The sequence below is a fragment of the Lactuca serriola genome, chromosome 1 (assembly GCF_051521515.1).
Source record: "Lactuca serriola cultivar US96UC23 chromosome 1, Lser_US96UC23_V15, whole genome shotgun sequence".
Taxonomy (NCBI): domain Eukaryota; kingdom Viridiplantae; phylum Streptophyta; class Magnoliopsida; order Asterales; family Asteraceae; genus Lactuca; species Lactuca serriola.
This window is the reverse complement of record NC_136408.1, coordinates 14,866,527-14,878,665: the sequence shown is the minus strand read 5'-3', so window position 1 is coordinate 14,878,665 and position 12,139 is coordinate 14,866,527. Positions and strand designations below refer to the sequence as shown.

General features: G+C 33.2%; 3 protein-coding genes across 5 annotated transcripts; 1 reads left to right on the top strand and 2 right to left on the bottom strand.

Moving 5' to 3' along the window:
* Window positions 1-1,767: 1,767 nt before the first annotated feature.
* On the top strand, window positions 1,768-3,483 carry LOC145054009 (transmembrane emp24 domain-containing protein p24delta3-like). The gene is made up of 4 exons (XM_079002166.1): window positions 1,768-2,121; window positions 2,631-2,843; window positions 2,918-2,994; window positions 3,179-3,483. Exons 1-4 carry the CDS (start codon window positions 1,906-1,908, stop codon window positions 3,321-3,323), a joined length of 651 nt encoding a protein of 216 aa, XP_078858292.1. The 5' UTR covers window positions 1,768-1,905; the 3' UTR covers window positions 3,324-3,483.
* Window positions 3,484-3,931: 448 nt separating this feature from the next.
* On the bottom strand, window positions 3,932-6,142 carry LOC145054094 (SSUH2-like protein). The gene is made up of 4 exons (XM_079002260.1): window positions 6,005-6,142; window positions 5,101-5,160; window positions 4,829-4,875; window positions 3,932-4,138 (listed from the first exon to the last, which is right to left on the bottom strand). Exons 1-4 carry the CDS (start codon window positions 6,140-6,142, stop codon window positions 4,051-4,053), a joined length of 333 nt encoding a protein of 110 aa, XP_078858386.1. The 3' UTR covers window positions 3,932-4,050.
* Window positions 5,095-11,868, bottom strand: ATSAC1 (Phosphoinositide phosphatase family protein). Of its 3 annotated transcripts, XR_013684636.1 has the most exons (15): window positions 11,491-11,868; window positions 10,782-10,947; window positions 9,643-9,865; window positions 9,362-9,438; window positions 9,081-9,268; window positions 8,903-9,000; window positions 8,685-8,818; window positions 8,462-8,596; window positions 7,987-8,383; window positions 7,673-7,905; window positions 7,141-7,563; window positions 6,913-7,024; window positions 6,513-6,768; window positions 6,005-6,188; window positions 5,095-5,160 (listed from the first exon to the last, which is right to left on the bottom strand). XR_013684636.1 is itself a non-coding variant. In XM_079001979.1 (13 exons), exons 1-13 carry the CDS (start codon window positions 11,789-11,791, stop codon window positions 6,517-6,519), a joined length of 2,739 nt encoding a protein of 912 aa, XP_078858105.1. In that variant the 5' UTR covers window positions 11,792-11,868; the 3' UTR covers window positions 6,324-6,516. The 3 variants fall into 3 exon arrangements, 2 of the variants coding, with proteins under 2 accessions (XP_078858105.1, XP_078858203.1); XM_079001979.1 differs by lacking the exons at window positions 5,095-5,160; window positions 6,005-6,188 and having other exon boundaries at window positions 6,324-6,768; XM_079002077.1 differs by lacking the exons at window positions 5,095-5,160; window positions 6,005-6,188 and having other exon boundaries at window positions 6,324-6,768; window positions 7,987-8,374.
* Window positions 11,869-12,139: the final 271 nt, after the last annotated feature.

Genomic DNA, 12,139 nt, shown 5'->3' with positions numbered 1-12,139 from the left:
TTATAAAACATTTCATATAAACTGGAAGAGGCGCGTTGATTTAGCATTCGTCTATCATGAATGTTTTGTCATTGACCGTAAAACTTTGGTTCTCTCTCATGCTCGCTACCTCCTCCTTTGTTTTTCTTTCTATTAAAATCGAATAAGCCCAAAAATGTCTTACGTTTAATCCTAGCCCAGGTATAAGAAATCTCTATCTGTTCATCATTTTGTTTAACAAATTTTTTATGTCATTTTGTTGATCCGAACCCGTCGTTTTGCGCGGGTAAACGGCTAGTGTGTGTGTGTGTATATATATATATTAAAAATAAATAAATAAATTATATATTGTAATTTGATTGTTTTGGACAATTCGGTTCTTCTTTTTTCTTTTTAAAACAATATGAAATCGAAGATAATAATTCTATGTTGCTAAAAATTGATTTCAAAATCCAAATATCTGAACTAAATTTCCAATTGAACATTATAAGTATATAAATAATATCTTTGTCCTCCAAAGCAAGCGAAAATAAATGGCTTTCGACCAAAAGGTGCACTAACAAACATCAAATTTCATTTTTTTTCTATGGCATGTCAGTGCCATCTTATTTTATCTGATTCTTAAAATCGATGGAATGATCATATTTCATTTATCCTTACTTTTTTTTAGCTAAAATACAATTACTATAATTTAATAAAAATAAAAAATATTAATAAACACAAAATTAATAAAAATGAAATTATTTCATTTCTTCAAAATAAAAACTAAATAATAAGAATAAAACAATATAACTAAAATATAAAACTAATTAAATATTACATCACACAGAATTTTCTTTCGATTCGTCATTTGAATCCTCACTCGAATCCTTTACAAACAAATTTGAATCTTCATTTATATCTTCAAACAAATCATTGTGTTAAACCTCAACCATAGATGTATGTTAGCCTTGTGAATATATTCCCCCAAATGAACGCGACAGGCATGATGGATATCGCGTTCATATATTTTCTTTCTATGTGACTTATATTGTGACATATCAACATCTACTCTTTCAAAGGCCGGCAAAATGTGAAATTTAAGTTTCTTGTTATTGATTATATGCAACTGTTTTGCCATAAGTTTCCCGATGAATGTTGTTTCCTATAATGTCAACGCATTCGACGAAATAGATGATCATGGGGGCGTTGAGGGGGGCAAAGTGGACAGCCGCAAAGGGTCTAATTTTTTTTATTATATATTTTTATTTAAGAATACAACTTATAATGATGACAAAAGTATTTTTTTTCTTGTTCGTTCTGGGCCTTTGAGGATTTTTAATTCCTCAGGACCGGCCCTGTAGATGATGACATTGTGAATGAATGAATTTATGAAATAAAATAGTGTGCAATTAAATGTTAAAAAATGTTTGTATTTACCGAGTGATAAAAATCTTTTTAGAGAATGTTAAAGGGAGGGAGGGATGTCCTCGTACGGTGATCTATTCCTTTGTCATGGCACCGAGAACATGGTGTTTATTACCACGGTGAAATACCCTTTTTATCTCATAACTTTTTGTTGTTACATATTTTCATATTCAATATATCAATGCAAGTATCAAAATTAAAGGAAAAAAATGAAGAAAAATAATTAATAAATTACACATAATATTATTTTATATGAATATAAATATAAACTTGAACAAAAATCAAAAGGATGTTTACTTTCTCATAATTTAATCATATCTACATAAAAATATTTTTTGACATAGAGTAGAAATACTTTTGACGGCAAGTTTGATATAATCGGCACACAAAGCCTTTCGTTGACGAATACCGTAAGTTCAACAAAAGGGTAACCTCAGATCTCATCGTCCTTCTTCTTCACAGACACAACAAATAAACTGATAAACATTCAACTACAAACTACAAATAAAACTAGTTTTGATGGGTACGAGGTGGAGCTGGAGAGCGATTGTGGTTTTCATATGGTGGTGCGCTATCACCAGCACAACGCAAGCTATCTGGTTAGACTTACCCACTTCAGGAACCAAGTGTGTCTCTGAAGAGATTCAAAACCACGTGGTTGTTCTTGCTGATTACTCCCTCATCAATGGTCAAGAGGACGCCCATATGCCCTCCGGCGCCACAATTTCCGTTCGGGTAAACATCGATCTTTTTTGTGCAACTTTACTTTATGTTTATGATGATCTAGGTTAAGCTGTTACTCCCAGATCTTGATCTGGTGGATTCGAAAATTTATATGCGGATTGATTGAAATAGGTTTTTCATTATAGCTGATTACCTGATTTTGATTATTAGATATCACATAATCACTTGAATATCCCTTAGTAGCATACATGCCAAGGTGCTTGTTTTAGGTTCAATGTGAACACATAAATATTGCATCAAGAAATGTCGATCCACGTAATTGTTTGGCTGTAAGTTTGTACTTATGAATAATAACAACACTTTAGCAACCATATGACTGGTGTTGAAGTACAAATCAAGAGCTTTTTAGTAATTTTGGAGGATGAAAAGAAACAGGGGCATGATTTGAATCGTTTGGAAGTGAGAACCAGTATTAGTTTTCATAATACCTAGATTTGGCAATATTGTAGTTTTACTTTTAATGATGATTGTATGAAGAAAGTTAAGTGTTAATTGAACAGGTAACCTCGCCATATGGAAACAATCTCCACCACAAAGAGAACATGACTCATGGTCAATTTGCATTTACAACTAACGAATCAGGCAACTACTTGGCATGTTTTTGGGTGGATGGTCATCATCAAGGCACTAAGGGTCTAACTGTTAGTCTTGACTGGCGAATTGGTATTGCTGCAAAAGATTGGGAGTCCGTTGCAAAGAAAGAAAAGATTGATGTTAGTAACTTTTTTTTTTTCCAATATTAATTATACTTTGCTTCCTTTATTTACACGTGATTTTTCTCTTTTAGGGTGTTGAATTCGAATTGAGAAAACTCGAGGGTGCTGTGGAAGCCATCCATGAGAATTTGATCTATTTAAAGAACAGGTAAAAAAAAATTTATATATTGTTCCTAGTATAATTATCTAGGCTAAATGCAAGAAATACATTTATTTACTTATTTATCTTGCCATTCTACTTTCATTTCCTCATATTGTTCCTAGTATAATTTTTTGTTTTTTAATTACAATTAGTGGTGATTATTATTTATTATTATGGATTTGGTGTGTAGGGAAGCAGAGATGAGGGAAGTGAGCGAAAAGACGAATGCAAGGGTGGCTTGGTTTAGCATCCTGTCTCTTGGTGTTTGCATTGCAGTTTCAGTTTTGCAGTTGTGGTACTTGAAACGATTTTTCCACAAGAAGAAGCTTATTTAAACCCTTATTATTATACAAGACCAAACACTCACTAATTTCAGAGAGTTTTGAAAAATGGTACGATTGTTGTTGTATTGTTATGTACACTAGATACTTTTATTTTTATTTTTTTATATAATTTAAGTAGAAGGCTGCGATCGAATTTCATTTTGGTTTCAAATTGTTTCAATTGATTTGATTGGAACTTTGGTGGTGTTATGTGGTAGTTGTGTGCAGGGGTGGTCCAGACGGTGGGCAACCCGGGCGACCGCCCAGGGCCCACGTCTCCAGGGGGCCCAAATTTTCTGGGTCATATATATATATATATATATATATATATATATATATATATATATATATATATATAAAATTATTGTCTAAATGATTGTTAGGGTCTAAAGTTGGTTCAAACTCAAATTAGCTCAAAAGATAAACAATTTGGATTGCTTGTTATTGCTAATTGAACAGCTCTATAATGAAGAATAAATGATATTTTTTTGAATCTTTATTATATTTGTCTTTGATGGACCATTTTTTTTCTTTTTGTACCGGGTCTCGTATACGTTTGGACCAGTCCTGATTGTGTGACTGTGAAAGCATATTTCATTCAAAACTCATTTGAGTTGGGATTTGTAGGACAAGGAGCAAAATATATGGTAAAAATGTGCATGAAACATTGTTGAGTAGTCTAAAATTAAAAGGAAGTGAAGTTTTATACAAAAGTAATGAAAATAAGAAAGTATTATGATCAACGTTCTCCTCTTTGTTCAGGTGTTAAGCCTCCTTTTCCGCAACTTGGGCAGCTCTTTAGTCCAAAACCTTGACAATCATAGCATCTGTGTGTGTTTATCAAACATATAATTTAGTACAAGTCAGGAAAGAATAATCAGGCTTCAATATTTTAATAATAATAATAATAATAAATATACAGGTTTTAGTAATATCAGAAACGGTTATTAGAGTCGAAATTAAGAGATCATAAAATTAACTTACTGCCTTTGCCATGGTTATTGTTTTGATTTTGAAAGGTCAAATTATTTGTTCTTTTTTTTGTATTTATTAAAAAAAATGTTGTTTTAGAAGTAACCGAATGATTTTCAATCTATTATCCTACTAGGTGTGAAACTCGTGTATTACACAGGTTTATTAAAAATAAAAATTTAATATCAATATGTAAATATGAAATATTTTATAATGTAATACTTTACATAACAAAATGTAATCTTCTGAAAATTTACAAAAGAAATTAAATCTTTTGAAGTATTTATGAGAATTTATTACCAAATTAATAGGATGATTTTATTTCCTTATAAAACCCATTATAATTTTATGAAATTTTATTTTAAGAAAATAGAAATCCCTTAAAAATGACAAGTGGAAAATAAAATTTCTAAAATTCTCACAAAATGACAAGTGTCAAAATGAAAGAGAAAATGACATGTGGCAAAAAAACCTTCATTTATTATTGAAGATTAAATGTTGCGTTTTATGAAACAAGACAGTAAGCAAGTAATTACGCAACTTACTTCCAACGCTCGAATATATTTCCATTCTTCTTGTTTTTTCCTGTTCCCTGTGTCAACAAAACAGAACACGTTCTTATAAAATAATTCCTCCCTCAAATTATGCAACTTAAGCAGCTTTTTAGTAGTTAAAATGATTAATTACGGTTGTTTAAGTTTTACTTACCAGTTTTTAAAATTTATGTAAGATATGTTAAACAATTGGTCCCTATGTAGTTTCTTTATTATACATTTCAATAAAATACTTATAGAATTAATAGGAGAAATAATGTGACCTTGCATCCACCACAATCTATGGCACCTTGACCTCCACAGGTTTCACATTTCTTGAAAATCTGCAAGTATCATAATACATTAAAAACACGATTACATTTACATATATCATCTTTTTAACACATATTATCTAAAATTTGATCAAACAATTCTTTAGATAATACTTGCGAATATATACTTTAAGCATAAGAAATATCTAAACACTAAAGATTATGTATAGATATTATGTAAAATTTGCCCAACTAATGACTTAAAATGCTACAGTAAAAAAAAAAAAAAAAAAAAAAAAAAAAAAAAAAAAAAAACATTTTTCAATGACTTGTTATTATCGGTCTATATTTGGTTTGATATGTTGTTGGTAGGTGATGCTCAGGGGTTGATAGATTCGGCTTTTTTTATCAAAAGCTCATAAAGATGTGGTGGATGTGATTATTTCTACTCCTTGGTGGTGCCTTTGGAACTTCAAGAATAAGCGTGTGTTTGATCTTGTTAGGCCGAAAAAAGATAGACTTTTTGATGACATTGTGTCTTTTGATGGGTGGTTCATTGGAAGCATAAATTTCATATAAATGGGAATTTGCGGCTTCAAAACTCTATTTACATACTTTGATGTAATTGTTCCTATTTTTTTGGCATTTTATAAAATTCAACCGTTTCAAAAAAAAAAAAAAAAATCTTGGATAGTTAGGAACTTACAACCACTTTTTTTGTCATATGACGATTATGTATATTTTGTTTGATATGTACTTACAGAGTATAAAACTTTCAGTTGGTCGATTTTTCTAATTTTAAAATATCTTTCATAAACGAAACCATGTATACCCAGTTTATAGCAAGCAACGTGAGCATGATTCTTAAATACCATATGATAAATATTATAAGTTTTAAAGATAATAAACAACTTACAGAGTTAAGTGGAAAACCACTGGATTTTGAAGCATGAGGTATGATGATGCTTCCCCTTTGTAGTGTAACAGGTTTAGAATTGGAGATGGATCGGTGATAGATTTGTGAGGAATGGAAAGAGAGAGCATGAGAAGCCATTATTCTTTTTATCTTTTTTTATTTGGATATATGATAGTTGGAGAAACTGAAAATGAAAATGAAAATTTTAAATATGATATGATATTTTGTGGATGAGGAGCTTATGGTTGAAAGTTGCACACCTTTCAATTTCATCCCCACTGACAAGTGTCCTATTTGTTCCATTTCAGTTGAAGATATGTAATCAAAAATGTGTAAAGTATAATATTTTTCAGGTTTGTGAGAAAGTACAAGAATGAGACTCCAAAGGTGAAAAGTGGAAACCACCCATGTAGATAATAATATACATGCATACATACATTCATTCTCTCCACAAAGTGAAAGTGAACTCTGTACAAAATAAAATAAAATAAAATGGTTGCTCATAGACCTTGTTAAGAAGTAGGCAGCCTGTGTTCTCCAATCATCCACCTGGTCAAGTGAGTGGGGTCAATGGCCAAAGCATTAAAAGTCTTGGGGCAAATACCAAGATCCGCCCCAATCAGCTCATACTCCATCAATGCTGCCTCCATCTCATCTTCCACAGTTGCATCATCCATGCACTCCACCACTGCTACTGAGCCAAGCACCTCAGCATAATGCTTCTTTTTATCAGAATCGTTTTGGAAGGGTTCCATTATAGGGTTCTGTTTCAACAAAATCACGATACCAATCTTTCTCATTCATTTACCAAATTACACTACTACATATGTTTTTCTTTTTCTTTTTCTTTTTCTTTTTTGTAATGTAAGAAGAAGCAGCAGAAAGAAAGATGGAAGAAATTTACTCACCTGACAGAACTGAGCATAATGTCTATATACCTCACTGCTTTCATCTTGCTCAGCAAGCAATGTCCCACCATACCATCCATTCGCTTCATCTATTGAAGTCATTGCAAGATATCTACACAGTACACACATGATGTTATTTTATTTTTAACACATACATAACATACCATCATGGATAGATGGATGAATGATTATTCATAAATCATAATTATAGTATAAAGGAGACAATACCTTTTGAATACATCCTCTTCATTAGTGTGAATAGCAGAAGAAACCCAATTGGGGTCACACAACTCATCAAATTTCTTCTCATCTTCACGCCCTCTCATGGCTAATTCATCTGATGCAACTTTTTTCAGCATACCATTATTACCACCTTCTTCAAACTTCTTGTGACCAAAAAGCCAGTTTGGACTTTTCAGTTGTATTTCAACTGCATCAGGTGCCATTCCAGAATTTCCAGGAGGCTTATGATCCGGTTCACTACACAGCCTTACATTCTTTATGGCACCGCTTGTTCTTTCTATTAGTTTGGAAAATGATGTCAGTTTCATCCGTGAAAAATCCTCTTTACATGCTGCAACAGGTGTCAGTGAACCCCCCAAAAACCTTACAGCTTCACCACCACCACCACCACCACCATCACTTGGTAAACTGTTCAACATTCCAAAATCAACCAACATATTCTTTTTTATCAAAATCCAAATACTACTTGCAAACCAAATATATAGAGCATTTGATTTGAATAAACATTAAAACTTACTAGCCTTCTGGGATTAGGTCATCCCCTATCCCAGATACATGAAGATAATAATCAGAATCGAGTTCCCAAAGTGCTGGTTTTCCTTCTTGTGGCTGGAAGTAGCCCAAAAACAAATTGATAGCATCTTGTTTTTCACCATCTGTATAGGCATTACTGTAGTATCGTTTGATAGATTTCAAAAACTCTCTAGATTGTGTAGTTGCTTTCCACTTTCCTTGCCTCTCCGGGAACACCTGCAGTAATTCATTAACAACAAAATCTTTTAAAACTTTTAAGCTACTGTTTTATCATGTAATTTTCACAACTACACATACAGTATTGTGGGCTGCAGATCCACCATATTGCTGTGCAAGAGCATCACCCATGCTTTGGTACATATCCATAAGAGCTGCAGCAATACTACTATCAGCATCCACTTTTGGATCATCTGTGAGTCCCATGGCATGAAGCTGGCGGCCTAAGGCGGCTAAACCATACGCATATTGAGCAACATTTGTACGATCCAAGCAATCGATGCAATTGGTTCGTAAAACTCCACTTTGAAACTGTGGATCTTTGTTGCTGTGATTATATTTCTTCATCTTCTGATTGTGATTATGATTTGGATCTCTGTCTTGAGGGGTTGTATCACTAATAGTATTATTACTTGTGGCCACTGATAGATCCCCTGAAACACTTCTCAAATCTTTGAGTGAAGCCTCCCTGCAGAAACTTGCAGTTTACACAAAGAAAAGATTATTCCCAATTTCAGTCATAAAAAAAAAGAGCCAATATGTATACGATAGATACCTTGCTGTGCTTGTCCTACTGAGTTGTATGGATTTTTTCTTGACAACAGTTGGCTTTCCACTATAATAAAACCCTGTCAAATCCAGTGCTTCACTAGCAACACCACCCAAAACTCCCAACACATTGGCAGACTTACTTCATCACATCAAAAACAAAATTTCAGTCAATAGGGGCGGTGGTTGTGGTGGTGGTGGTTGGGAGGTTGACAAACAGAAATACCTACCTCTTTGCAAACTTGTGGAAGTCCCAGTGGATAAACCTAAGTTGATTTTCTTCTGGAAGTATCTGATTCAGATACCCAACTGCATTAGTGAATTCACGCCTTAACATCATTTCTCGAGGCCTTTTCTCAACAGTCTACAATAAAAATCATTATATTTATGTGAACATCATCATCATAACTTTTCAACAAACACCAATAAACTTTAAGAAAAAAAAAACCTTGATCAGATTAAGCACAATGATTGGATTGTCATATCTCTTTTCCAGATCTTCAAAGTGAAGTTTGGTTGCCTCGTATGTAGGATCATATCTTTGCACTGAAACCACAGGCAAAAACCTAATTTATCAGAACATACACCAAGATAAACAAGAGAATGAGTTGGTGATTCTTTCTTACATATGATATCAGGTTTTGGACTGAATCTAGAAGCTTCTTGTGACCAAAAAAGAGGAATTGATCCCCTCATTTGTACAACAGAGCTCATTTTCCCTTTGCATGATCCGGCTTCTTCATCAAGAACAATTTGCTCTGTTTCAACATCATTTGCAACCCTTCCACGATCATTTACTCCCCTTTTCAAGTAACTGTATCATTTATTCAATCATGATTCAGTCATTTATGTAATCATAATTCTCAATGAATTTAAAATGATTTTGATAAAAATGCAGAGCACATACCGTGTTCCTGCAAAGTGACGAGATCGCTTAGATAACAGTGCAACACTGAAGTCTCTTCCAAAGACTGATAACCGTATCTGTAATCATAGATACAAACATCTAACATTTATGAATGGACATTGAACTGAAAACATGATAAAATGCATATATATATATATATATATATATATATATATATATATATATATATATATATATATATATATACACACACACAACAAGAACACCTTCATGGAGATGATTTTTTTATTTACTTACAAGCAAGAGAAAAATCAACAAACCTGCTTAAAATTTCCATGAACGAGAGCAATTGTCCAGATAGTGTTCTTGCATCTAGATCGAATTGGTTGTGTTAGAAAAGCATTCCACACAAATATGTCATCATATGGCATCCCTTCATTGCCAGTGGATAGAACATTTTTCTGTAAACTTCGCATTATTGGATATGTGTAACTATAGTAAAAATCTTTTGTCAGGTCTACACTGGATAACAGCTTCTTATACCTGCACCAATAGTATGAACTCTGTTCAAAGCAAAGTAATCAAACTCACCTAATATATATAATATATTTATTGTGCATTTCAGGAGATCTGAGAAATGAATTCAAGCTTTTAACACAGACTAGCATCTTGTTTTCCATTTAGTGTTGTATGGATAAACGATGTTTAAAAAAACATTTGAGGAGATGATGGCACACATACAGATATGAAAGGATATACAAATGAGAACAAAATTACAGAAAGTTAGGACTTAACTGGGAAAGCCTCATTTCCCTGACTCTCTATTAAGTAGTTCTTTCCGCATTAAGTAAGAAAACACCCATATATAGCTTACCAGATTAGTAATGTCACCATTAAGTAGATTAGGGTTAATTTAACCCTACATTAAGTAGATTACGATAAAGAAAAGGAAACCTGTAGTCATTTTAACTTGGTGCAGAAAGAACAACTTGATAGATAAAGTTAGGGAAATAAGGCTTCCCCATCAAGTCCTAACCTTTAGAAAATTTTCCCTCATTATTTTTCCAATCAGGTGTGCTGTCATTTTCTCAAATACTTTTTAAACATCATCTATCTGATAGCACATAATGAAGAAAAATAACATGGCTTAGACTTATTAGTGTTGCAGGGAAGGTCATATGTAGTGACATTCAAGATAGGAGAACAATGTTGTCTTTAGCATAGCACCAAAAAGAACGAAAAAAATGAATGAAGCTGTGAATATAGTCTATCAGCAGTGTTGCCATGGCAAAGGAACTACAAATCTTTAAAAAGAAAAAACAACAGATTATGAAGTAATATAAAACTGGTCAACAATAAACTATTCCAACTAATATCAGTGTCCTTTTGATACACCTTGTAACACCAGAAAAGATCATTAGGATGTGAATCTTATGAGGTAATGACAACACAAAAATACCTCAGCTCGGTTTTTGAATGAGCAACATCGGTTTGAACAGAGACATGTGGAATTGTAATAATTTGGCTCTCTTCAATGCTATAAATTGCATGACCACATATACACCCAATTTGCCTATGCTTTGTAACCAATATCAGATAATATGACTCCAAGAACTTAATACAACCTGAAATCAATTACACCAATTAAACTGAAGTTAATATATATCACAAGTAATCAAAATATTAACTTCCAAATTATTGAGAGCCTTTTAACTTTGACCTTGTGTGAAAGGTAAATCAATATGGTCAATTGCCAAATCCCAAATGGATCGTCTTTCCTGCTAGATGGTTCATACAAGAGTTTTGAGCCTATCCCTAAAGCAAATGGAAATGTCGTACAAGAGTTTTGTGCCCCACTTTATCTAGAAAAAACATTATACTTGTGCTAAGATAAAGGGGCAAACGCATTTCTTAGCTTTTTTAAACACCATTTAACCTTACTTCAAAAGGGTTTTACATTTCATAAAGTTCTTAACGGGTATCTAGTCTTCAGTAGTCAAATGAATGTGATCAAAATTGTCTTATCCAAGTTCATATTATGCTCAGAAACGAGTTTCTGTAGGTCGTGATGATTTAGGCATTGAAACAAATAAAAATTTTCAATGTTCCAGCCAAAAAGAAACTCAATTATTTTGTAAGATACAAATACAATTCATCAAATTACTTACCAGCGATGCCGTAGACCTTGGCGACGAAGGACAAACCACCAGTAGCACGATTGCCTTCGGCAATCCGCTGAAGCAAGCTCTTGACTTCCTGAGGCGGATAAACAACAGGGTCTTCGCTTATATTGAGATCCGAGGGTTCCATGCGATCAATCTTTAGGACTCGGAAGAATCTCTTCTTCCGATCACTGCCGATGAGATAGAACCTGGCCCTGGTTTCATAGAGTTTGAATTTCTCAAGGGAGTAGGAACTAGGGTCGGTTTCGGGATCAGTGGTTGGGTGGATTTTGGTGGACTTCGCCATCGCCGATTGCTGGCGTTGTGGTGGTCTTTTTGAGAATTGCCCCACTTCTTGGGGTCTGGTTCCTGATTTTTAGTCCGGAAAAAACTCCGACGTGATTTTTCCATTTACCCCCTATTTGTATATCGTGCACAACTTTACCCCTCGCACTTTGATCATTGTTATGAACACAAAGTTCACACATTTGGTGCACGTTCTTAGCATGAAAGTTACAAGATGAGTAAATTGCATTTTTCGTTATTGTGTTAAGTTATGTAAAAGATTTAACTTACAACCCTTTGTTTTAAAAAGTTATGTTCATATTCTTATTAAATTGTTAACTTGATTTATTAAAGATATATGACAACAACA